We start from the raw sequence: 27,953 nt of genomic DNA, 5'->3' as shown, positions 1-27,953 counted from the left end.
GCTATAAAAAGCAACAAAACTAATTTGCACAAACTGATATCAGATTGTAATTGGCAGGGTGACCGGAGCATTGTGACCTCAGCTGCTACTTGTTGGACATTCCTTTTTCGCAAACTATAAAAACATCAATTATACCACACAAAATCAAGATGTGCCCTCTGCATTTACTATTTTTCCTTTTGAAATACCCAGAAATGTTCAAAAGGCTTTGATAAGTATATGAAAAAGCAAGTTAGTGATTTGGACTTTGATCCTAAGAGAATGTTCTGCATGCATAGACTGAAAAAAGGATAGATAGATAGATAGATCACAGTGGACAGAATATAGTCTTAGCATAGGGTTAATTCTCGCCTCTGAGTCTTGAACCTTACCTGGATATGATCCAGAACCAAGCCTGCCATTACCATGCCAAGTCCAGCTAGCATGTATGGGACAATAACCTGCAGGCCAATCAATATAGAGGTCTCCTCTTCAATCCTTGCCATTGCCACCTTCTCATCAGTCTGCCACTTCTGCAGAATTTTTGACGGCACAACATTCTGATTGTCTGGGCCAATGGCTTTTTTATCATTATATTTGCTCTTGTTCCTGGATTTTGACTTTTGTTTGGACTTTTCTCCATTTTTTGACCTGCCCTCTTTTTTCCTCTGACGGACCTCCTCTCCAGCCATATCGTGTTTCTCCTCTGAGTTCTGTTCCTATGAACAAAAAGACAAGGTGGGTGAGCAAAGATACATTCAAAAAGAATATTCCAAATATTTTGTTTTATATACCTGAATGAGCATATTTGGAAAGAATATTAGCAACTTTTTAAGACTTTAATTCTTAAGTCTGATGCTTTAAACATTTCCAATATCTGCTTTATTTAAACTGTTCATAAAATTCAACATAGTTTTTTTTTGTTAGATAAGAATATTTTCATTTACAGTGCTCTTCATAATATGTTTTCACAGAACACTGTACATATATTAAAAAGGTAAAACATAACCTCAAATATTAAATGACAGTGATGTAGTAGTATGTCATTATTGCTGCATATACACTACACTCTTCGTTCATAATAAATTGCACTTGTTATATTTCAATGCAATCACCTTTTCAAGTTCAATAATTTAATACTGTGTTTAGAAGTCAACATTTATCAAAAAAATACATGTACAGAATACCTTATGTCATTAACTGGTCACAAAGTTAAATTTATAAGTCACTTTGAATAAAAGGGGGCGGCACGGTGGCACAGTGGGTAGTGTTGCTGCCTCGCAGTTAGGACAGCCGGGTTCGCTTCCCGGCATGGAGTTTGCATGTTCTCCCCGTGTCTGCGTGGGTTTCCTCCGGATGCTCCAGCTTCCTCCCACAGTCCAAAGTCATGCAGGTCAGGTGCATTGGTGACCCAAAACTGTTCCTAGTGTGGGTGTGTGCCCTGTGGTGGGCTGGCACCCTGCCCGGAGTTTGTTTCCTGCCTTACACCCTATGTTGGCTGGGATTGGCTCCAGCAGACCCTCGTGACCCTGTAGTTAGGATATAGCAGGTTGGATAATGAATGGATGGATGGACTTTGAATAAAAGAGTCTGCCACTTAAAAACCTCAATGCCACAATTCTAGTGGTTAAACCTCATTATCAATGTCAATACAATATTAAATAACCATTCTAATTATTGCTTTTGTTGATTTTATGTTTCTTAACTAAATCAGTATACACACATATACTTTCTTAAACTCTGGGTCACTAAGCCAAAGCCTTTTCCAGTAGCTTTGAATAGAAGGTAGGAAGCAGTCCTAGATAGGGCACCAGTCTATCATAGGGATCCCTGTAACTCCTGGGTTTGAATCTAGTCTAAGGACTATCTGTGTGGAGTTTGCACATTCTTTCTCCCATATTCCAAACACAACAGTGTTTGATTAATTAGTGTCACAAAATTAGGCAGGTGGTTTGTAGGTGTGCCCTGTGATGGACTGCTGCCTTATCCAGGATTGGTTTGCACATTGTACCTTGTGCTGCCAGGACAGGCATTAGCCCTCCATGATCTTAAACTGGGTTAAGCAGATTGAAAAATGCTGACCTACCACATTTTTTTCCCTTAACTACAGAATACAGTATATTAATAACCAATATTAGCCTCCTATTCACATGTTTACTATTTTCTTTAAATTAAATACTGTTTGTTTTGGGTTTTTTTCTTTAAATGTAGAAATAAATACAATTTTTTATCTCAAATAAAAACAAAGAAAAACTAATACTTTGAAGTTTATTCTCGATTTTCTAGACAAGCTTTCAGCAGTTTTAATTAAAAGTTACAAGGAATGAAAAAAGAACTACACTTAAAAGTACAGAGGATTCAGAAATTCTGACTTGTTCACTTTTTTCATATTTTGCTCTGTTTCAACTTTTTACTAAAATCATTGACATCTTTTCCTCACATCAAGCAGTCAGAATGACAAAGTGAAAACAAGATTTCAGAATTTTTTGCAATTAAAAATAAACAAACTGAAATGGCACATTGACACGGGCATTGATACTCTTTGATGTGACATGTAAAGTTTGGTTCAGGTGCATCCCGTCCCTATTGATCAATACCTGGTGTGGCGCCCGCCTGTGGTCAATTCAATTGATTGGATAGTACTGGGAAAGGCAAGGCACACACTTGTCTATAGAAAGTCCCACAGTTGACAATGTGCATCAAAGCAAAAATCAAGTCATGACGTCGAAGAAAATATCTGTAGAGCATAGAGACAGGATAGTGCTGAAGCACAGATCTGAGGAAGGCTACTAAAACCAAGCCAGACTGAGCAATCGTGACAGAAGGGCCATGGTAAGAGAGGTGACCAAGAACTTCATGGTAATTCTACCTGATCTCCAGAGAACTTGTGTGGAGATGGCAAAAACTTCCAGAAGGTCAGCTATCACTGCAACACTCCACCAGTCTAGGCTCTATGACAACGTGGAGAGACTGAAGCTTCTTCTCAGTAAAAGACACGTGGAAACCTGCTTGGAGTTTACAAAAAAGGCACCTAAAGGACTCTCAGACAGTAAGAAACAAGGCTCTCTTGTCTGATTAAACCAAGATTAACATCATGTTTAGAAGAAACCGGGCACCACTCATCACCTCTGTGATACCATTTCCAATGGTGAAACACGTTGGTGTCAGCATGCTGTGGGGTTGTTTTTTCAGTAGCAGGGAGTGAGAAACTAAAAAGGGTTGAGGGAAAGCTAAACGAAGCAAAGTACAAAGATATCCTTAATGAAAATCTGCTCCATAGAGCTCTGGACCTCAGACTGGGCTGAAGGTACACACCTTCCAACAAGATAAGACAACATAGGTGTGGCTCATGGACAACTCAGGGAATGTCACTCCAGGCCCAGCCAGGGCCTGGACTTGAACCTAATTGAATATCTCTGGAGAGACCTGACAATAGTGCCAACAAATGGTCTCTATCCAGCCTGACAGAGTGTGAGAGGATCTGCACAGAAGAATAGCAGAAAATCTTCAAATTCAGGAGTACAAAGCTTGCTGTGTTATAACCAAGAAGATTACAGGCTGTAATTGCTGCCTAAGGTGTTGTAACTAAGTACAGAGAAAAAGGTGTGAATACTTGTATCAATGTGATATTTCAATTTTGGTGTTTAATCTGCAAAAATCCCTTGAATCCTATTTTTGCTTTGTCATTCTGGGGCATTGAGTGTTGCTTGATGTGGATGAAAAATTGATTTAAATGTGAAAAAAGTGATGGGCTCTGAATACTTTCTGATTCAACTATGTGTATATTGCATCAATTTATATAAAGAGTGGCACACTCATTTAGATATGCCTCTCAAATGTATATTCAGATGTAGAGTCATGGTGGATAGAGGCCACCATAAATGGTAACTCTTACAGTACCTAATGTTTAACAGTTATTAAACTACTGTCAAGAGCTTGCAAGTCTGGTATAGTATGCCTTTTACCCTGGCACAGATGGAAGTTTCAAAATGTGCCAACAGGATGTAAAAAAGCAACACAGTATACATAATAATAAAAGCCATGGTTTGACAGAGTGGGTTAAAAAAACAAAAGCATGGTGTTTAGAACAGAGTAGCTTTTTAACCATAGATGGTATGTTTATGATTACAGTACTCATAGTATATCTGTAATATGAAATGACACCCTACAATACTAGTTGGATACTGCAAGTATAACATGTAATTCTGGGATTTTGTGAACCCACAAAGTTAGCGCAGTTAGAAACATTTCTGTTGTGTTTTAAGTTTAGTCAGTAATTCTGAACCAAGTATATGCTCACTGTAAGTGTGACTTTCTGCATCCTCACTTTTTGTGAATTTCCCCTTGGGATTAATAATGTATCTATCTATCCATCCATCCATCCATTTTCCAACCCGCTGAATCCGAACACAGGGTCACGGGGGTCTGCTGGAGCCAATCCCAGCCAACACAGGACACAAGGCAGGAACCAATCCTGGGCAGGGTGCCAACCCACCGCAGTCTATCTATCTATCTATCTAGACTTCTTTTTCCTGCAGACATTGTAATAAATTAGCAGAAATGTGCAACACTATGGTGTACCATATGCCTGATTCAGTACATACACACACAGTACATACACAGATGTAGCTTGCTTGGTTTATTTATCCAAATACAATATAAGGGGTATTAAATGTGCAAATATATTTTTCAGTGTCACAGAGGCAGCTACTGCATCTGACCTCCACTAAAAACATTATTAACTGATACTTTTACAGAACTGTAATAAATGCAGTGCTCTCTGTTTTCAGTATTTCATAAGAGAACTACTGCACCCTTGTGGCAATTTGTGACCTTTCTTTTCAAATTGAAAATAATAAACTTTATACACTGTTGTGAAACAGGAATGAAAATTTGGTTTGCACGAAGAGATTTTGAGATTTCTAGCTTTATCCATTTATTTACTGAAGCCAATAATTCAGTTTCTGAGGTGGAGGGTTCCCGTTCTTGTATTAGGGTAACTATGGTTTATGGTTGTCTCTTGGTTGCTTACATAAGCCCAGTCTGCCAAGAAGGACTCTCACTTCCCACAATGTAAGAACTGGGGTTAAGTAAATGGTTAGATGGTTAGACTGGAGAATAATATGTGTAGTAATTCAGGAGTCATATAAACACTTAGCAAGAACAAACATTATGAAAAAAGTGAAAATAACATTCTCCAAACCGCTTAGATGAATTCTAGTTTTACTGAGTTCAGAATCAATCCTGCCAGCACTTAAGCACTCTGCCACCACATACACATACCTAATAGGTCTTTGGAGATTTTAAAGTTTAAATAAATACATAAAAATAAACTAGGTACCTAGTGGAATAGAGGTGTAGGCAATGGGCCAACGTTAAACGCCCGAGATGCATACTAATGATGCTGAATCTGTGAGGCTTCAGCGTAACCCACCGCGCCACCCACAGTAGGAAAGTGTTTCAAAATAAGAAGTGTTCTAATCAATGGCAATGCTGAATTCGTACGGGTTACGCGTATTTGTTTAAACACAATCAGCAAGGCTCCTAACCCAGTTTGCGTTCGATTTTTTTCCCCCATTGCAATTAGATCCCCCTAAAGATCAAAGACATGCGGTATAATGGGCTAGAGACTCTAAACCAGGATCGACTCCTGCTTGCCGCCACTCGTGAGAAAGCAGCTCTGTTCCCTAACAGGTTATACTGGATATTTCATGTTTAGAAATATAATCATTATTATTATTTGTCCATTTCAGTGGAACGACTAGCTAGCCTGAGAAGATCTAGCCCGCCCACAAGTGCTCCACTCTGTAGCAGTATATATTTAGGCTGGGTAGCCAACATGGAGCGATGGCAGCACGTCACGCCTCGTGTACCTTCCGGAAGACTCATGACAGGGGGCGTAATCACGACACGTCGCTTAGCGCCTGCGTGTAAGCTCTGCGGCTCTTAATTCAAACGAAGATAAACGCTTTTAAATGCATTAAGTAAGTACTGTAGTAAAAAATAAAACAAAATTCACATTACGTCGTTGTAATAGTTTTCTTTTGTTGTGTTGCTGACACTGCAAATGCAAGATGTGTTCCACCATTTACCTGAATGTCCTGTAAGTCAGCGCATCCAAAGCTTGACACCCTTCTCTATTTACTATAACGGTACCTTTGAAGCTGTTCCACATTTGAATCCGACAGAGGCAAAAACACAGGCTAAGAACAGCACCACTACGATGAATTACAGCGGCGTCTACCAGCTTTACAGAGCAAGCATTACTTTAATTTCGCAATTGCTCGCTGTGCCGCCAAATATAATACAAAGATACTACATAACGCGCTGCCCCAATGAGCGTGAGGCTGCCTTCAGGACACCTTAACTACGAAATGGCTCAGGCCTCTCTCTAAATTCTGATTCGTTTAAATAATTCACAACAAGCGTTATGATTGGCCAAGCTGTTCACTGACAGCTCAGGCCCGCCTGTTTCGACCTTAACTACAAAGCTTTAAGGTGTCTTTTAGTGTGTCAGATGGAAAAAAAAGAAGAATCGAGAAGACGATAAATGACCTCCCAACTGCCTTTATTTAGAGGAAACCGACACATTTTAGCGTTTTTGCTGTATTATATCACATTCTTCAAGGGACAACTATTACAAAAATAAAAAAAGTCTTCTGATACCAGAAGTGGTTAATAGACAAAATTCGTGTAACTTGAACGCTGGTTAAATTTATCGATATCTTCTCCCAATAACTATCATAAAACAACAGGCTAACATGTGCTTGGTATTGCGGCTCCATAGTTTCTGTATTAGGGTTAAAATCATGATCACTCGCTGTCAGCGTGGATTTTCTGTGTTACCCTTGCTTCCATGCATACTGGGTTAACTGGTAACGTAACAGTGATATGATTTTACCTGGTGTGCCATGCCACAGGATTTGTCTCCCCTCCAAATTTGGTTCTTGGCTTGCACTTGATGCTGTGAAGGGAGGCCGTGTCTCTCTACAACCATATAATGTAGATAGTGGACATGGAAAATGGTTGGGTGCAGACCCACACAAGTGACTGGACAATAATAATAAGTATTAATGTTATCTATACAGTATAGGGTCTTTCCCTTGCTCAAAGCACTTCACAGAAATTCAGAATGATCAACAGATATATACAACACTGGATAAAAAATAATATCCACATAAAACCCTAAAGATAAATACAGGAAACACAAAACTTTGAATTAGAATAAAAGACAATGAAACAGAATATCAGAATAAAAATGCAAAATACTATAAGAAAACCTTGAACAAATAACATACTTTGTGATTCAAAAGCAAATCATCCTGAGCAACTGGACAAATAAAATAAACTGAAAGAAGGATCAGATTTATTTATTTTTTTTAATTAACTGAGTCAGCTGATTTGATTAATTTAGGGAGGCCATTCCAAAGTCTGAGTTCAATAAAGCTGAAAACTGCCATCTATAGAGTACAGGTTAGTTTGGGGCACAATGAGATTTCCAGGACCGGTGGACTTTAGTGGGCGAATAGGAGCATAGTGTTTGAGGAAGTTAATATTGTAATCTGGTACAAGGGCATTTAAAGCTTTATAGCTCTGCAGTATAATTTTATATTTAGTCTTGTAAGACACAGGGAGCTGAATGGGTGTTATGTGCTCGCTGTTGTGGGTCTGTGTAAGGACTCTTACAGCAGAGTTTTGAACCAACTGCAGTTGAGATAAATGGTTTAAATGGTTTAAAGGGATTCCTACCTGGAGGGAGTACAGTAGTCAGGTTTGCAGTCCATGTATGATCACTTTCTGACTTGAGTTTGCATGTTCTCCCTGTGTCTGCATTTGGTTGTTAATAGAGACCTTATGTTTTCCTTCCATATCCCGTGCATTTCACTGTATATCCCAATGTGTGCATTTCACCGTATAGCCCTGTGTATGTACATGTAACAAATAAAACCTAAATTTTAAAATCTGGATCTTATTAGTGACTTTAAATTTACTTCAGGTGGTTGACTGAGGATTTATAACCAAGTGGGCCCCACGATGGATTGGCACCCCATCCAAGGTTGGTTCCTGCTTTGAGCCTAATGCTACAGAGATGCCCTTGTTCATGTGTTCCAAAAACTGGATTAATAAGGTTTTAAAAATTGGTGACTATATGGTGGGTTGGCGCTCTGCTCGGGGTTTGTTTCCCTGCCTTGCGCCCTATGTTGGCTGGGATTGGCTCCAGCAGACCCCCATGACCCTGTATTTAGGATATAGCGGGTTGGATAATGGATGGATGGATGGAAATTGGTGACTAAATAAATAATAACAACAATAACAGAAATGGAATTCCTCCTGTCCTGCTTCAAACGTCAACATTTCAGGGACATGTACTACCACTCCTAATCTGTGAATTCATTTCAAGAAATCTCTGTTTTAAATTCTAGTACTACACTTACATACTATTTATTAAAACTAATTGTCTGTCACTGGGCTAGCCAGTCCTACTTGTGGAATGCTAAAGTGGTCTGTTTTCAGCTAATAATATCTGTTTTTTTCTATTTTGGAAGTCTGTGGATTCATATGGATGTAACACTAAGAGAGATTTCTAGCAAGTTCAGTGTCTAGCCATAAAGTCCTAATTCAAATTTCCAAGTGCAAAAAATATATGTTCTGCCAATGTGACCTTTACAGTAGTGATGGGAACTCCGGCTCTTTTCAAAGCTTCGGCTCTTTTGGATCGGCTCCCTTTAAAGAGCCGGCTCTTACGGCTCCCGAATGGCTCTTCGTTTAGTATCACTTGAATGCTTATATTTTAGCCTAATTAAGCAATTATGAATGGTTTGTGTATAAGCAATTTCTTATTCATTGTTTTCAGACATTACGTATTTTTATGCATTTTTTTCATTACAAAAAATACACAGTTACTATTGTTTAACATTTTAATAAAAGCTTTAAATGAACAACTTAACACAAAGCCACAGCAAACAAATTAAATAAAGGCCAAACTCAACAACAACAACACAACACTATGACTCTTTGAATAAAAGTTTTTAGGCCAGGTTGGCATTCAGAAATGCCAGATGCCTCAGCTTAGATGGGTGGATGCGATTTCTCCTCTCCGTGATTATTTGTCCTGTTTTTGAGAAGACTCTTTCTGAGGGGACCGATGTAGCGACAATGCAAAGTCTTCCTACCATTACCTTAACCAGGCGTGGGTAGACTGCAGCCTTGGCCTCCCACCAGCTCAGTGGGTCTTCAGCTCTTTGGTTTGAACTGAAGACCGTGTTATACCTGCAGTTTTCGGTAAGACAGTGGATGCTGCAGCAGAAGTACTTGACTCTTTTCCAGGGTCAGTGCATGGCAGGAGAGAGGGCACGCTCTCCTCCAGTTGCACGGATGGGTGGGTGGTTCTTATATGTCTGTGCAGGTTTGTTGTTGACCCTGCTCTAACAGATATTTTCATATTACAAATTCTGCACTTAGCTTTGCAGTCTCCAATATCACTGAAATGCAGCCAGATGCTGCTTCTTTTTCGGCTTTCACTCATTTCTTCACTCTTCTTTTTTTTCTTCACGATGTGCTTGCATTTAAATCTGGCTCCTCGTCTGTCGCAGCGACAGGTACACAGAGCGACACTGTCGCTCTGTGTACCTGGCCTGTACCAACACTCGCTGTCTTCGGAGCGTCTGCCCCCTTCCTTCTTTCACATAATGGTACGATCCTAGTCCGATGTGTTGTTCGTGAACGAGCCAGCATTATGAGCCAATGTTCTGTGTGCCCATATAAGTAAAGTCCCGCCCCTGCCGAATTGATTTTCAGCAGAGCTGAGCAGGAGCGGCTGAAGCTTCGGCTCTGCTCGGCGGGCATCGGCTCCTCTCGTTTGCTTCAAAGCATCGGCTCTTAGAGCTGGCTCGTTCGCGAACGACACATCACTACTTTACAGCATTCACTCTCTAACTTTCTTCCATTGTTTGTTTTTCCAGATATCAATCTGCAGCATCAGACACAGATGTGAATCAGCAGAATCAGCATGAATTAGCTTCTCAACTGGGCATGTTGCTTGTTCATTATAATCCACTTTATACAGGTGCTTGTCATAAAATTAGAATATCATGACAAAGTTGATTTATTTCAGTAATTCCACTCAAAAAGTGAAACTTGTATATTAGATTCATTCATTACACACAGACTGATGTATTTCAAATGTTTATTTCTTTTAATGTTGATGATTATAACTGACAACTAATGAAAGTCCCAAATTCAGTATCTCGGAAAATTAGAATATTGTGAAAAGGTTCAATATTGAAGACACCTGGTGCCACACTCTAATCAGCTAATTAACTCAAAACACCTGCAAAAGCCTTTAAATGGTCTCTCAGTCGAGTTCTGTAGGCTACACAATCATGGGGAAGACTGCTGACTTGACAGTTATCCAAAAGACGACCATTGACACCTTGCACAAGGAGGGCAAGACACAAAAGGTCATTGCTAAAGAGGCTGGCTGTTCACAGAGCTCTGTGTCCAAGCACATTAATAGAGAGGCGAAGGGAAGGACAAGATGTGGTAGAAAAAAGTGTACAAGCAATAGGGATAACCGCACCCTGGAGAGGATAACAATAACAATTTGTTAAGGATGTGTTTTTTTGTGAAGCAGCCTTAACACAGCTTTTCCGCTGTTTTATAAACGAACGCCATATAAGGTCTTCCTTTTTCGTTGCTTCGCCAAGGAAGGAGCCTTTTTATTAAATCCAAGGGTTCTTCGCTTTTTTTTTTGTTTGTTTATTACGATTGTTATAGTTCTGTTTGTATCCGACGTTGTCAGTTCAGCACTCCGGTTGTAATATGACCAAGCTGTGCAAGCTTACTGTTAAGAATGCAACGTATAGTTGTACAGGAGAAAAGCAATCTTGCCTCAAATCAATGGCAACCTTTTGTAGGTCTATGAACTTAATTTAAACTTTAGGTTTACACGGTGCTTTCTTTCCGAAGTACCTGCACTCATGAATATGTCTGTATGCGTCAGTCGCTCAAATCCCCGCGCTTCGCACTGGCGAAGTACTGCTTTTAAATTTTTATTAAGAAGAAAAGAAAACCTTTTAAAATTGAGGGAAAATATACCAATAACAGTCTGTTAAGGATCTGTTTTTTTGTGAAGCTGCCTTCACTCGAGTTATCACTTCGAGCTGACTTGCTGGCTAACCATAAGCGTTACCTGGTAGGTAACCACCCATACAATCAGATTGTGAATCAGACTACGAATGCCGTGAATGTAATTACCCCGATCTACATGCTGTCAAATAAACGAACCACACGCCGTGGCGCAATTTTAGGGGCTTCGCCTGTAGCGCTGACGTCCGAGGTTCGATTCCCGTAAGGGAGTGAAGTGAGTGGATGGTTGCTTACCAGGTAACGCTTATGGTTGGCCAGCAAGTCAGGTAACATCAGCCACGGTGCCTTCAGTTGTGAGAAGCAGATCATAGAATGGATGAAAATAGTTTATTGTCAAATAATGCAAAGAGTACGCGACACGTCTTTCCCCCTTATTCTTGGCTCATCAGGCGTACACACTCACTGCACTCGCTTACGGTAATCGAACCTCGGACGTCAGCGCTAGAGGGGCTTCACAGCGGTGAAGTATTGCTTTTAAATTTTAATTAAGAAGAAAAGAAAACCTTTTTAAATTAAGTCTTAAAAAGAGGTGTAAAGATATTGACAATAAGCTACGCAAACCCACCAAGACATGCAATCGTTTAAATCAAGGCGCGAGTCGAAAAACACCATCCCATAATATTAGTTAACGATTAACACATTTCTATATTTATTGTAAGCATACAATACAACTGATAATATGTTGCGCTTATTTATCTGGTGCACCGACATTTTTGCGTGTTTAACGGCTGAAATCTAACGTGGTTTGTGCCCTTCAGAATGAAAAGAGTTTGTATTTACCTTTTTAATAAAAGGTGAGCTTTTAAGCCTGAGAAATCACCCCGTAAATGCACACGTTTAATTGCACATGTGTTAATATGTATGCTTACACAGTATTAAAAGACACTCAACAATTAACGTCATTTACCTTCGTTCCCGCGTTTGACTCGTGCTGTAAATCTCTTCCTCTTTTTCAGTTCACGTGATTACGTAGGAGGCATAATACGTGATGACGCGATACGTGACTCCGCCTCCTCCATTAGAGTATATGGACAAAAAACAGGTTCCAGTTATGACCATTACGCATAGAATTTTGAAATGAAACCTGCCTAACTTTTGTAAGTAAGCTGTAAGGAATGAGCCTGCCAAATTTCAGCCTTCTACCTACACAGGAAGTTGGAGAATTAGTGATGAGTGAGTCAGTCAGTCAGTCAGTGAGTCAGTGAGGGCTTTGCCTTTTATTAGTATAGATTCAAAATTCCCATTGCATGTCAGGAACAAAACCAAGCCATGAAGTTCAAGAAACTCTCTTTGGACATCCACAATTAAATTGTGTTGAGGCATAGATCGGGGAGAGGGTATAAAACCATCTTTTGAGTGTTCCCAGGAGCACTATGGCCACAATAAGTTTGAAATGTACGAAGTTGTGAAATCACCAGGACTCTTCCTATAGTTGGCTGTCCAGCCAAACTAAGCAACCGGACAAGAAGGGTCTTGGTCAGGCAGATGAGCAAGAGCCCAGTGGTCACTTTAACAAAACCTCAAAAAGTCCACTGCTGAGATGGTCTATAAAATATTCCATATTTCTCACTGTGAGCTACTACAAAGTCATGCCACATGGTCTTCAGGACAAATTTTAGTTACGCTGTTGATCAGAGGTCCTCAGTTACAGTCCTGGGGGTCCGCAGTGGCTGCAGGTTTTCACTTCAACCATTTTCTTAATTTGAACCCATTTTTTACTACTAAAGCAAAATAGAGTTCTTGGGATTTTAGTTATCTGGCCGGTTACAATTCAGAACCCCTAATTGCCTATTTTAGTTTTTAGCAGCTGCATTTAAATTTCAATTGTTGCCTGTTTAATTAACCAGACATTACTTAATAATGAAATGCAGATAAACAAAAAAAACAGCAGCTCTCCAGCTAACAGGCTTCCATTTAAACCTGTCCATATGCACCATCAGGTATCTGTGTTAAAAATAAATAAATGAGAGAGGAATTGAAAGGACTGTTAAGTTTAAATCTGATCTGGTCCACAAAACACATGGATAATGTCCTCAGAGAAGGAAACTCTACAGTGCAATTCAAATTTCCCTTGGATGTATGAACGCACTAACAAGCCAAATAGTTAAATACCATGTCTCATTATCAGCAAGGATCGTCTTCTGATTAGGAAACTGGCTGGAAGGAAAAGCTGCAGCCTCTACGGCCCTCCAGGACTGATTGAGGACCCCTGCTTTAATGTATTGTCCAATGAATGGAACCCAAGTTCCTTCCTGTTGGAAGGACAGCAATCTCAGTAGCACGCCGTCAATCAGGTTGAGTGGCTAGACAGAAGCTGCTATTGAGTAAAAGGCATATGACAGCCCGCTTGGAGTTTGCCAAATGGCATTTAAAGGACTTTGGTCTGATAAGACAAAAATTGAACTCTGGGCAGAACTCCAAGCACTATGTCTCGCAAAGACTAGGTAATGCTCATCACCTGCCTAATACCATCCCGACAGTGAAGCATGCTGGTGACAGCATCATGCTATGGGTGATTGGGGGTGGGGGGGGAATGGTATGCTCCTTAGCAGCACAGTCAGGAGAACTGAGGGAAGGATGAGTCCAGCCAAATACAGACAGGCCCTCACCTCATGTGACTTTAGACTGGGGCGATCCGAAGCATCCAGCTAAGACAACACGGTAGTGGTCTTTGGAGAAGACTGTCCTTGAGAGGCCCAGACTTAAACTCCACAGAACAGTTATTTACAGTATGCTTTCTCTAGCCACATGAGCACAAGCCAAAGTTGCTTGCAGATTTTCACTTGTTTAGTGTACATAATAATATCAGAAATATATTAACTACAGTAATGAACTTCTTCTCATGTTTTATTTCTAATTTTTTTTTCTTTCTACTTCAGGGTCTCTAATAGGGTAGCCATGGCCACAGGGCAGAAATCAAATTTTGACACACCACCAGTTCATTGTGGCGCTCACAATGCTAGGTGTACCTACCTGACCTAACATGCACATCTTTGGGATTCAGAAGAAGCCCCATACGGAGACGGTAAGAACATGTGCACTCCACGTGGACACCAAGAGAGCCAGCAACTGCATTGGGGTCCCTGAGGCTGTGGGTTGGTAATGCTGTCTACTGTGCCATCATGCTGTACATGTCATGGAAAATTAATGAAAATTTAAAAAATGGAGCTAGCCACTATTTAAAAATTTAATAGCAGCATGTTTATAGAACAACCTTTAATATGAAAACAGTATAAAGAAAGTACATTGGCTCAATAATTCATGATCTATAAATTATTCCAGTCCTCACTGTGTGCAACTACAAAGTCATGCCACAAAAAAAAAAAAATCCCTTTAATGTAGTGCCCAATGGATGGAGACCCTGTGCACTTCTTGAATTGCGAGGCTCTGTTTCTTTAAATACTAGATCACATAGCCCCCATCATAGCCAGAGTGGCTTTTACAAGCAATGTTATTCAGCCGATATGAACATTCACACTGATAGAAATGGACATACAGTACCTCCGAATCCTTAAACTATTGTGCCAGTCAGATGGGATATATCAAATGAAAAGATCATACAGTATCTGATCTCCGATATTATATTATTTAAAAAGCAATACCTTGTTACTGCTGGGCACTAGTTGACTTTCTGCATGGAGTCCAAGAGAAGTTAGTCCTGCAAAGCAAATCTGAGTAACCAAATACCAGAGGGGGTACAAGTGAACGTCACTCCATGAGGAGCGGGCTTAAATTTCAGCCCAGTTGGCATATCAAGACGCATGGGTCTTCACTAACCCCATCCCCCATGAAAAATGAAAACCTTTGTTAGCTTGAAACGTTGGCTAATTTTCAGCTTCAGGAGATATATTTTTTTTTCCAGTTCTAATATGGCATAACTAATGTAACTAATGTAAAAATAATACTCAAAACAAAAGTGATTTTTAAGCAGGCACTGTATGTCAGCAAACTACAGTGTGGCCCAGTAGCTGATTTGCTAGGCAAGGATGCTGGTTCAAGCCATGTTGGTTCGCTAGAACAGGGGTAGGCAACGTCGGTCCTGGAGAGCCGCAGTATGTGCAGGTTTTTGTTCCAACCCAGTTCCTTAATGAGAACTCAATTATTGCTGATGAAGCACATATTGCTTAAGTGACATTTTAATGCTTCATTTTAGTGGTCTCGCTTGTTAAGGTTCTCCAACCTTAATTGCTTATTTCAATCTTAAACTGCTGCATTCAGTGTTTTAATTGCTCCTTATTAGCAATAAGATGTAAAAGACAAAGCAGCCAGCAGTTCTCCAGCTAGCTTTTTTCCAACTACATCTGTGTGTGTTCATCATGCACGGTTTGATTTAATAAAACACTTAATAGAAAAATGTGACAGACTGAAAATGATCTGTTTTAGGCTTCAAATCATTTGGATGATATCCTTGGAAAGGAACAAAATCTATGATATAAAAGCCTTACATTGCACAGACTAACAAGCCATAAAATTAAATAAGGTCTGAGATTGGCAATGATTGGTTTCTAATTAAGCAATTGGGTTGAATGAAAACCTGTAGCCACTGCGGCTCACCAGGACCGACATTGCCTACCCCTGTTTTACATCTTATTGCTAATAAGGAGCAATTAAAACACTGAATGCAGCAGTTTAAGATTGAAATAAGCAATTAAGGTTGGAGAACCTTAACAAGCGAGACCACTAAAATGAAGCATTAAAATGTCACTTAAGCAATATGTGCTTCATCAGCAATAATTGAGTTCTCGTTAAGGAACTGGGTTGGAACAAAAACCTGCACATACTGTGACACTCCAGGACCGACATTGCCTACCCCTGCGCTAGAACACCCCTAATGACTTAATTCCATAACATGTCTGTGCTCCACCTGCATTATACCATTTTATTTTTTTTAATGTTAGAAAGCTGAAAGCAAGTGAAATATGGGATGGAAATGGTTGACACAACTGCTCAGTTCCTGCAAAGTAAGCTCAGTAATAGTGACAAGACTATTTAAAAATCCCAGTCTGTGGCACCAGTTTCAGTAGTCAAAGTGTAATGCAGATGTCATTTGTTGTTACAGTTACCTGTCATTATTTCGAAATACATTTCAGATATTAATAGGATAAAAACAAACAAATCACCTTCATCAACAGGAATTTAAAACACTACTAGTGAAATACACAGACCCACAGTCCTAAAATCAATGAAAGTAAAAAAACAAGTTAAACATCAACAGCTGTTGATGCTTGTTACATTTTGCAAATAGTTACTTCTTTCAGTTGCTTTTGAAGTCATGATGTACAGTGCATCCGGAAAGTATTCACAGTGCATCACTTTTTCCACATTTTCTTATGTTACAGCCTTATTCCAAAATGGATTAAATTCATTTTTTTCCTCAGAATTCTACACACAACACCCCATAATGACAACGTGAAAAAAGTTTACTTGAGATTTTTGCAAATTTATTAAAAATAAAAAAATTGAGAAAGCACATGTATATAAGTATTCACAGCCTTTGCCATGAAGCTCAAAATTGAGCTCAGGTGCATCCTGTTTCCCCTGATCATCCTTGAGATGTTTCTGCAGCTTCATTGGAGTCCACCTGTGGCAAATTCAGTTGACTGGACATGATTTGGAAAGGCACACACCTGTCTATAGAAGGTCCCACAGTTGACAGTTCATGTCAGAGCACAAACCAAGCATGAAGTCAAAGGAATTGTCTGTAGACCTCCGAGACAGGATTGTCTCGAGGAACAAATCTGGGGAAGGTTACAGAAAAATTTCTGCTGCTTTGAAGGTCCCAATGAGCACAGAGGCCGCCATCATCCGTAAGTGGAAGAAGTTCGAAACCACCAGGACTCTTCATACAGCTGGCCGGCCATCTAAACTGAACGATCGGAGGAGAAGGGCCTTAGTCAGGGAGGTGACCAAGAACCCAATGGTCACTCTGTCAGAGCTCCAGAGGTCCTCTGTGGAGAGAGGAGCACCTTCCAGAAGGACAACCATCTCTGCAGCAATCCACCAATCAGGCCTGTATGGTAGAGTGGCCAGACGGAAGCCACTCCTTAGTAAAAGGCACATGGCAGCCCACCTGGAGTTTGCCAAAAGGCACCTGAAGGACTCTCAGACCATGAGAAAGAAAATTCTTTGGTCTGATGAGACAAAGATTGAAAACTTTGGTGTGAATGCCAGGCATCACGTTTGGAGGAAACCAGGCACCGCTCATCACCAGGCCAATACCATCCCTACAGTGAAGCATGGTGGTGGCAGCGTCATGCTGTGGGGATGTTTTTCAGCAGCAGGAACTGGGAGACTAGTCAGGATAAAGGGAAAGATGACTGCAGCAATGTACAGAGACATCCTGGATGAAAACCTGCTTCAGAGCGCTCTTGACCTCAGACTGGAGCGACGGTTCATCTTTCAGCAGGACAACGGCCCTAAGCACACCAAGATATCAAAGGAGTGGCTTCAGGACAACTCTGTGAATGTCCTTGAGTGGCCCAGCCAGAGCCCAGACTTGAATCCGATTGAACATCTCTGGAGAGATCTTAAAATGGCTGTGCACCGACGCTTCCCATCCAACCTGATGGAGCTTGAGAGGTGCTGCAAAGAGGAATGGGCGAAACTGGCCAAGGATAGGTGTGCCAAGCTTGTGGCATCATATTCAAAAAGACTTGAGGCTGTAATTGCTGCCAAAGGTGCATCGACAAAGTATTGAGCAAAAGCTGTGAATACTTATGTACATGGGATTTCTCAGTTTTTTTATTTTTAATAAATTTGCAAAAACCTCAAGTAAACTTTTTTCACGTTGTCATTATGGGGTGTTGTGTGTAGAATTCTGAGGAAAAAAATGAATTTAATCCATTTTGGAATAAGGCTGTAACATAACAAAATGTGGAAAAAGTGATGCACTGTATTTTATGTATTTCTGATGGTTAATATAGAGCAAACAGAACAATTCTATGGTGGCAGCACATTTTTACGTTTTCAACATGAAAAACACAGCTCGACATTGTCCACATCGCTGACGTAACTTTGCCATGTAGTGGCCTTCAAAGAAACATCAATAGACGGATGTAAAAGCAATGTTTTCATATGATAGGAAGCCTCAACTATTTCACGATCTTCTTGATCTTCACCTTGCATTTCTGTCACTTGGTTCTGATTATTTGACAGTCTTCTCGATTGTCATGAGCCCTAAAATTGGAGTAGGTAAGTTAAAAAAAAAACCACATAACTAAATTTAATAATGTATTTAAAACAATTATTTAAAGCATGAGGTTTATTACTTATCCTTCACAATGTAAGAAATAGAATTCAATACTTTGAACACTCTGGTGGATTACTGCTGATGGCATGAGGTCCAACTGCTGGGTACCATACCCATTGAGTCCCATTAAAAGTGCTTGTAGTGGTGTGTGGAGGGCACACCCACGTGTTAGTTTGTGCATATTGGGGCTGCCAAAGGGTGCAAGCCTGCCAATCCAAATAGTGACATAGAAATAAATTTCTAAGGAGCAACCCCAGGGAAAAAGAGGCCATTGAGGGTTGGCAGTAGAAGAAGAACCTCTTCTTCAAGATGACAGACAGGTCCCAACTTGAGCATTTAGAGCTCTGCTGTCTTTTTTTTTTTAAGTAAGCAGGCAGCACAGAAGCTGCAAAGATTATAATGAAAATACCAGGGGGAATACCAGAGAAAAGCTCTTAGGTGGTCCTTGCACTTCAGCCTGTGTTAGGGATATGGAATGCATTGGAGTTTGGGGCTGCCAGAATGTGTATTTATTTGATGGAGCCTTCAGTGATTCCTGTGAATAAATATGTCCACATTATTTCTAATTAAGATTCTAGTATTGTATAGTTTTGTTGATGAGTCACATGAGCAGATGCCAATGAAATGGCTTTTCCATTTGGTCAGACGCTTATCAAACAATCCAGCAGCCTATTTAAACATGTTCAGTTGTCAAAGGAGAACAATTCATTATTATGAATACACTAAGTGTAATGTTCTTTAGGTTGAATTAGCGACACACTCGGAATAACGTTTCGAATGCTGTTTATTTTCCATCCATCCATTATCCAACCCGCTGAATCCAAACACAGGGTCACGGGGGTCTGCTGGAGCCAATCCCAGCCAACACAGGGCACAAGGCAGGAACCAATCCTGAGCAGAGTGCCAACCCACTGCATGACTCACACAAACACACCCAGCACACACTAGGGCCAATTTAGAATCGCCAATCCGCCTAACCTGCATGTCTTTGGACTGTGGGAGGAAACCCACGCAGACACGGGGAGAACATGCAAACTCCACGCAGGGAGGACCCGGGAAGCGAACCCAGGTCTCCCAATTGCGAAGCAGCAGCGCCACCGTGCCGCCCGTTGTTTACTTTGAACCCTGTTTAACCAACTCTCCATACAGCGTACTTTTTTAAAACCACACCCTTCCCTCAGGATGTCATACATCCCAAAAGACGCAGACTGTAGCAATCAATACCTGAACATAAAGTAATCGACAAAAGCATTATTGAACAATCATATACAACACTAAGGTTTGCCTTGCTAAACACTGTACTGTACTATTCCAGGCTGTATGATGCTGTAGTCAATTTCAAGCTTCTAAATGGGCAGAGTGACATATTTGGCTAAAGGCCATGACATGTTACATTAATTTTTCAGAGACTTCCAGCCACAGATTTCACTAACATAACCTTATTGAGTTGGATGCAGTCGCTGTGTCATTCTGCCAGTTGTGTATTGACAAATCCAACCAGTCTGTAACTATAACAAAATCAGATAGGTTTGATTTTATCTTAAGTCGTAGGGATGGACTCTGTGTGCTTGTGAGGACTGACAGCCAATGAGTGCTCAGCCAGAAGTACAATGAATATATTGCAGCTATGAGGAATGAGGAACGTGGGTGTTTTGGACCTAACAAACAGAACAGACACTCGTATCTGATGTCATGTGTTAAAAAGGGCAGAGATTGCAGCTGAACTCGGCGTAATTCTAAAGCCTTTAATAGGCACTGGCTCTTTCAGGCAGGACTTTATTGAGTGTCGGGAAAAGTCGTGATCTCACAGTTGTTACACAGTCATTTAATTTGACATACCCTGCAATTTCTAGTTGTGTAATCTGACATACTGAGCTGGAAGTACAAAGCTTCGAATGCAGCTACAAGGAGTAAGGACTGCAGGTGTTTTCAGCATCAAACAGAGAAGAGGGTCTTGTGTGTCTGATGCCTTGTGTTTTATGTACTATGACAGAATGAAAAAAAGGGCTGAGACTGTGAATGGACTTGCCATATCTGTAAAGCATTTGTACAGGAGCATCAACTCTGTCAGGCAGCACGTTATTGGCGATTAGTAAAAAGGACAAGTCTGACAATACGTTGGAAATAAGAAATTGTGGCAGAATGTTGTCATGGAGTTGTGTGATCTGACTTCAACAAGCGACAAGATCAGCAAATGCAGTCGTCAGATTTGACTTCCTCTCCGACTACAAGTTGTGTAATGTGACATTAGCTTAAGATTTTAAACCACGAGGTTCAATTCAGTTCTTGCCTCTAACTCTGGGTGGTTGTCTGAATTACTCATGTGGCTAAAAGAAAGCAGATGCACCATGTTGACAGCAAGGACAGGAGGCTGATCTCTAGGTTTGAGCGACAGCCACGTCTGAGAAGATTAAATTGTAATTGGTGAAGTGTGAAACAGTTTGGAAGAACTAGGCACAGCTTTCCAAGTATTCAAAGTAAGCACAGCAGATTTATTTTATATCAAAAGGGTTTCTGTTATACAAGACTTTATTTACAGTCTAAAATTGTCTCATTCAACACTGAATTGTAAAACATTTATAAACAAGAAAATAATAACTGCTCCAAAAGAACCAGTTTGGAAGATGATGTACTCTTCTGTTAACTAGAGAGCTTCTATTTTAAGTTAACAATTGTGTTCACAGTAGTTTTTGTGCCTTTAGTATTCAATTGTCACAGCTTTAGTCTTCAGATATTCATTAAGAGCTTCTTCACCTAGAGCATCAGAAACAAAGAAGATATAAGAAACCCAGGAAATGTTGTGTATTTTAAGCAAACATGCCCATTTTCAAAGGGGGACCCCTGCTTCCCAAAAATATAAAAAAAGGAATCTGAACCACCTTCAAAAGAAGTTGTGTCCCCCAGTATAAATTATGTTAAAGGTCAGATGAAAGCAGAGAAGACTAAAGTAAAAACTGCATTTTTTGGAGAAATTAAACCTCAAGATTCAAATGAACGTCTAGACATTAACACTACAGAAAATCCTGGGCAACCGCTTTAATTCTTAATGCAACAAATTCTGGGACACATTATGATAAATGGTTTGGATATACTCAGTAGATGTAAAGTAGATGTAGCATTCACATTAATACAAATAAATAATAATAATTGCTCCTAGAAACATTCCAATTTACATACTGTAGAGAAAAGCCAAGCAAAATGACACCTTTTATTGGCTAACTAGAAAGATTACAATATGCAAGCTTTCGAGGCAACTCAGGCCCCTTCTTCAGGGGACATCTTGCCTGAAGAAGGGGCCTGAGTTGCCTCGAAAGCTTGCATATTGTAATCTTTCTAGTTAGCCAATAAAAGGTGTCATTTTGCTTGGCTTTTCTCTACATTCATAATGGCTAACACGGTACAACACCCTAGTACTACAATTTACATACTGTAATTCCCAGAATAGGAGAGTAACATGGTATATAAATGAATAAGGTTTCTTGGCCTCCATCATGTTACTCATTGATACAGAAACACATATTACACTCAACTTAAAGTAATACTCCAACCAAAACTGGCATTTTCTTTATTTGTTAGTTTGTAGGGATGAAGAAAAATGTTTAATCTCATGTTTCCATGCAGAATGAAGAGGAAAAAGTTTATGATATAATAGTAGTCAATGGGAGTCAGTGCTGTGCAATGGCAAATGATTCAAAAAGTCCAAGGATAAAAGAAAACAAAAAATATCACGTTACTCATGTTGTGTAATTCATAGGTCAGTTATCCAGTTGTATGCATAATACATGGTAAACACATGCATTTTTGCTAAAATATTGTAGAATTGTATACTTCGGAAATAACGAGTACACATTATGAACAGAAAACTAAAGGGGCTGACTTTTTGAATTGAAGATCCGCCTATCATCCACACTTATTGGTCAGGAGACCTGTCTTTGACAAAAGTGACTCCATGAGGCTTTAGTTCCCTGTTTATGATGAGTGCCAATTATTCCAGAAGTATGTATTTAACAATATTTTAACAAAAAGGCAGGTCTTTTGCACATTTTGTGTATATGAATGGATAACAGACATGTGGATTATGTGACATGAGTATGCGATTTTTTTTTTGTTTTTCCATGGGTGTTTATCACATCATTTGCCATTGTACAGCATTGGTCAATATTGGCTTTCATTATGTAATAAATATTTTTCTCTCAATTTCTGCATGAAAGCAAAAGATTAAAAAATAACATCATAAAATATAATTTTTGGGTGGAGTTTCCCTGTAAAAGATCACAACAGGAATCAGATCTTCATAACCCTAGGATATTTATACTTTGCTTACCCTACCCCATTACGTTATTACAGTAATCCCTCGCTATATCGCGCTTCGCCTTTCGCGGCTTCACTCCATCGCGGATTTTATATGTAAGCATATTTAAATATATATCGCAGATTTTTTGCTGGTTTGCGGATTTCTGCGGACAATGGGTCTTTTAATTTCTGGTACATGCTTCCTCAGTTGGTTTGCCCAGTTGATTTCATACAAGGGACGCTATTGGCAGATGGCTGAGAAGCTACCCAACTTACTTTTCTCTCTCTCTCTCTTGCGCTGACTTTCTCTGATCCTGACGTAGGGGGATTGAGCAGGGGGGCTGTTCGCACACCTAGACGATACGGACGCTCGTCAAAAAATGCTGAAAGATTATCTTCACGTTGCTACCTTCTGTGCAGCTGCTTCCTGAAGCGACATGCTGCACGGTGCTTCGCATACTTAAAAGCTCGAAGGGCACGTATTGATTTTTGATTGTTTGTTTTTCTCTCTCTCTCTCTCTCTCTCTCTTTGTCTGCTCCTGACGGAGGGGGTGTGAGCTGCCGCCTTCAACAGCTTTGTACCGGCGGTGCTTCGCATACTTAAAAGCCAAACAGCCCTATTGATTTGTTTGCTTTTCTCTATCTCTCTGACATTATCTGCTCCTGACGCACACTCCTTTGAAGAGGAAGATATGTTTGCATTCTTTTAATTGTGAGACTGAACTGTCATCTCTGTCTTGTCATGGAGCACAGTTTAAACTTTTGAAAAAGAGACAAATGTTTGTTTGCAGTGTTTGAATAACGTTCCTGTCTCTCTACAACCTCCTGTGTTTCTGCGCAAATCTGTGACCCAAGCATGACAATATAAAAATAACCATATAAACATATGGTTTCTACTTCGCGGATTTTCTTATTTCGCGGGGTGGCTCTGGAACGCAACCCCCGCGATGGAAGAGGGATTACTATATTCCATATCTTCATACCAGTTACGGGGACAGACACTTTCACCAAAGGCAAAAATCAACCATCTAACCACTCTGAAAGGAGTGCATTTTTAAATAATAAGTTTTCAGAACGGTAGACTAAAAGTTGTGGTAACTACTGCAGAATGGGATTACAACATTATATTTACTGTAGAGTACAAAAATGAAATCCATGAAGACTGCTTAGTTTGCTGTTTCTACTTTTGTAAACTACTGTATTTGCATCTCTGTTGTGTAGTATAGATCATAAAAAGCAATTACCGATAGAAAACTGGTACACCACGATATGATTTCTATGTATTTTTATTTCTATATACAGTATTTTTGTTATCTTACTTAGTCTACTCTGAGTGGCTAAATGTTGCTTTATGTTACTCCCTTGCCTTGCAGCCTGGCACTTCTGCTAATATTGTTCCTGTTAAGGCGGTGGCATATCCTTCTAATGTAGCTTGGCAAGGGAACATGTGTAAACATGACTAAATAAAGAAACCTTAAACCTTAGCTTCTCCACGCTAACTAGGCAAGGTGATAGCACTTTGTCACCAAACCATGTGTAATTCCTTACGTTTGCTATTGAAATTGTCAGTTCTTAACTACTGAACATTGCAGATTGAAAGCACAAAAAGTGTGGCAAAATTCTTCAGAATCTTTATATATTTATAAATAAAGTACATTTAAATTATAAAAGGGGACATACAGTATATTGAAAGAATCTCCTAGACTGTTCCCCATAAAGATGTCTTTATTTGAGGAGAAAGTTGTTTAAACGTTTCCATATGGAGTGCTTGCACCCTTTTCTTGCAGACAGCAAGCTATTCTTTGCCAGGAGAGAACCCTGACCTAAGATTTTAAAGTGCTAACTCTCATCCTGACTCTATCAACTTGGTTGTGAATCTCTCAAGTCTGGATCTGAGATCACATTGAGATGGGTACCACACACTGAGGACACACCAGATGGATTATATCTTTCAGATAACTTTGCAGTCTCTAGGACTTCCACCAGGAGAAACTTGTAACAGATGGTGGAAATAGAGAAACGTGGTCTACCTTGCACAGCCTGTTACCACTGTAAACATTAACATTACAAAGATGGTACAGAAGATTAAATTAGAAATGAGATGAGCTTCCTTAAAGGTCAAGAAACCTTTTGAAAGAGCTGGTGTTCATTCTCATTTTAAGTCCCTCATTACTGGGATAAGTTGATGGATCCCCCACTCACTGCTGACAATAAAAATCAAAAGGCATAGAAAATGGGAGGACTGATTGTGTTTTTAGTGAAAACGTAAGTTGATAACACAGGCAATGAAATCTCACCCAGATCCTTTCCAAAGCCAGACTGCTTGAAACCTCCAAATGGAGATGCGACATCTGTCTTGTTGTAGGTATTAATGAACACAGTGCCAGCTTGCAGTTTCTCACTCACATACATAGCTTTGCTGATATCCTGGGTGAAGACACCAGAGGCAAGGCCAAACTCAGTGTCATTGGCACGCTTCAAGACTCCTTCAATATCACTGTTCATTAAAAAAATGGAAGATCTAGTCAGTTCAACGAATGGGTTAAAACAATAGAGCTTCTAATAGAAATTAAACAGGGACTCATGGCGGGAGGCCAAATGAATGTGCATAGGATTATTGTGTTATACATTAGCATTCTAGAAATGCTTTATTGTGTAGTTTGCAGTTATTACAATAACAATAAAAAACAATATTTATCAGTCCATCCACATTGAACGAATCTTGGACAGGACACTAGTCCATCATAGTGCACACGTATGTCAGGCCAATTTAGAAACACCATTCAACCAAACATATACATCTTTCAGATTTAGCAAAATACTCAGGCAGCCAAAGAAGAAGGACTCAAACCAATTTTGCATATACAAGGGGGGGACCCAAAAATTCACAGAATCACTCGGTAGCATGGGAGTAGGATGTACAGTAGTTATTGAATATGCCACTAGGTATCGCATGTCTACAGTCTGGTTAATCAATCCGCTGAGCAGAATCATGCTGAGTTGTGATCGAGTGTGTAATTCTGGCATTTATTCTTTCATTTGTCAGATGGCTTGGGCACTTTGTTTTCTCTCCACACCAACATGGAAGATTTTTAATAGAAAATGATGATCCTGTTTCTCCGTATTGGCAGACTTGTCTAATGTAATGGACACAGATGGACTGGAACCCTGGCCCTGAAAGGTGGTGTTTTACCCAGGTGACCATCAATATGGATGGACAGCCAGGATAGTTTGGCATCCTGACCAGGATGGGTACCACTTCCAATAGTATGAAGAGCCAATGGAGATAAGGGAACTGCTTTTTGAGAGCAACTGGTTCCCCCAGTATACAAGTTGGCTGTGCTCCTCTGGCGTGCCTTTGGTTTAGACTATCACAGGGCTACATGGGAACTGTAGTTCAGAAGAGCAACCCTGATAGATTCCTTGAAGAATGCCAGAAGACATTAGTGAGAATGGCCGCTCCACCCTGCTCAGAAATGCTTCTGGGGTATAACAGTCTGGCATCAGAAGTACTCCTGGGTCCAGCATAAAATAAAAAAACAGCTGCTCTGTCTTACGCAGAGAATCAGAGACAGGATGAAGTGGACAAAACTTGGATAAGAGGAAAAGGAAACAACAAGGAATTTATGAGTGTATTGAGTCTGTGGAAATATCTCTCTATTATAAAAGGAAATCGTGAGACAAGACTTTTTCAAAGAGATAATTTCAACTCCCGTAAGACTTTGGCCAAGTCAAGTCACGCCCTCCTCTCAACCATATTCAACCACGCACACGGCCCTCTCACCTCTCATTCGTGTGAATGCTTTTGTCAGACGCAGTTCCTGCTCTCTTAGCTCTTATAAATTTTTATGTTTTCCTCACTTTAAGTTCCCAATAAAAGAAGACTTAATATGTCCAAATCTTATTGAAGAATTTCATCACGAACGGTTATCAACAGAAGAACTGAGTACATGGGCGAGAAACGATAAAGTCAAACGAATTAACGTGAAAATTGTCGATCGGTTACACAGCAAATTGGTTAAATGCGTATCACTAGACTATGCTGAAACAGGTGATGGTATGGAAGATGAAAATATCAGCGTACAATATTACGAAGAATATCTACAACTGTTAACACCGTACGGTCTTCAACCACCCGAATTACAGATGAAAGAAGGATGTAACCAAGAAAGGTAATGTAGTACATCTTCCACGGATAACATTAGACACCAAAGGAGATCTTGATATGCCATTCGTATTAAAACGTTAAAAGGTCCCCATTAGAATTGTTTTTGCAAAGACAATTAACAATTTACAGAGACAAACAATTGAAAAAGTCGGTTTATTTATTAGAGACAAAGAAACAAAATTCCCTCACAGGCAGTTATACGTTGTGTTGTCACGATGTAAGTCCAAACACAGAATCAAAATTCAATGCTATACTGATGAAAATTTAATTTAAAAAATTGTTTTTACTGAAGTTTTATAGTTTAAAAAGTATTTTTGTGTTGATTTCAAATCCAAACAGAACAAAATCGTATAACACAACAAATAACTTTAACGCAACATGACACCTAATTTACTTTCAAATTATTATGTTTTACTGTGGTTAATTACTCACTGTAATGTAAAATAGTTAGTTCTATTGTGTATATGTAACAATTCCCATGAAAATAACAATCTGTTTAAATTGTACATCTGCATCCCCATATGTGAGGATGTGAGGCTAGTGCGTAGCGCCAGCCCGGGGGTTGGCGAGCTGGGGCAAAGCCCCCTAGTTTCTGGAAATAAAAGGTCTTTTGAAACTGGGACTTGTGTCTGACATTTGGGAGTCTTAAGCACCCTTCACAGGTCACATGATTAATCAGCAACATTACATTAAACTGCTGAGGTGTCATCAGGGGAAAAAAAACAACATCCAGAGAAGTGGCAAACTCAGAACAGCTCTCGGCACCATGACAATACACCTGGAGACACCGCGCTGTCAGTGGAGGAGATTTCGATGAAAAACAATGTGATTGTTGATTTGCACACCTCGTATTTGCCAGATCTTCTTCACTGTGACTTCTTCATGTTCCTGAAATTAAATTTGGGACTGAAGGGAAGAAGACTTGCTACTGTGGAAGAAATCTGAGCAAAAACATAGGAGGCGCAAGATGTGGTAAGAAACGAAGAGTACAGGAGATGTTAATAAGAGTGGAAGAAACGCTGGGACAAGTGTATTGCATCTCAAGGAGAATATTTTAACAGTGACTACATGGAAATTGTGTGGCAATAAAGGTTTTTAATAGAAATCCAGAAGTTT

General features: G+C 39.8%; 2 protein-coding genes and 1 long non-coding RNA gene across 3 annotated transcripts in view; 1 reads left to right on the top strand and 2 right to left on the bottom strand.

The window, feature by feature from the left end:
- The window catches only part of LOC114668759 (solute carrier family 41 member 1), a 45,436-nt gene extending 44,765 nt beyond the window's left edge, over window positions 1–671 (bottom strand). Inside the window, exon 1 of the mRNA XM_028824683.2 lies at window positions 372–671. Coding sequence (XP_028680516.1) covers window positions 372–671 — 300 coding nt within the window. The remainder of the gene's footprint in view (window positions 1–371) is intronic.
- LOC127526305 (uncharacterized) lies at window positions 572–27,924 on the top strand. Its single transcript, XR_007933931.1, has 4 exons — window positions 572–717; window positions 9,942–10,045; window positions 14,007–14,152; window positions 25,716–27,924. It is a non-coding gene; the product is annotated as an uncharacterized LOC127526305 (long non-coding RNA).
- aldh1l1 (aldehyde dehydrogenase 1 family, member L1) overlaps window positions 20,848–27,953 on the bottom strand; it is a 77,594-nt gene continuing 70,488 nt past the window's right edge. Inside the window, 2 exon segments of the mRNA XM_028824678.2 lie at window positions 20,848–21,130; window positions 24,967–25,166. Of these exon segments, the coding sequence (XP_028680511.2) occupies window positions 21,075–21,130; window positions 24,967–25,166 (256 nt within the window). The 3' untranslated portion in view covers window positions 20,848–21,074.

The sequence above is a fragment of the Erpetoichthys calabaricus genome, chromosome 18, assembly GCF_900747795.2.
Source record: "Erpetoichthys calabaricus chromosome 18, fErpCal1.3, whole genome shotgun sequence".
In the NCBI taxonomy this organism is placed as follows: domain Eukaryota; kingdom Metazoa; phylum Chordata; class Cladistia; order Polypteriformes; family Polypteridae; genus Erpetoichthys; species Erpetoichthys calabaricus.
This window is presented reverse-complemented; position numbering and strand designations above follow the sequence as displayed.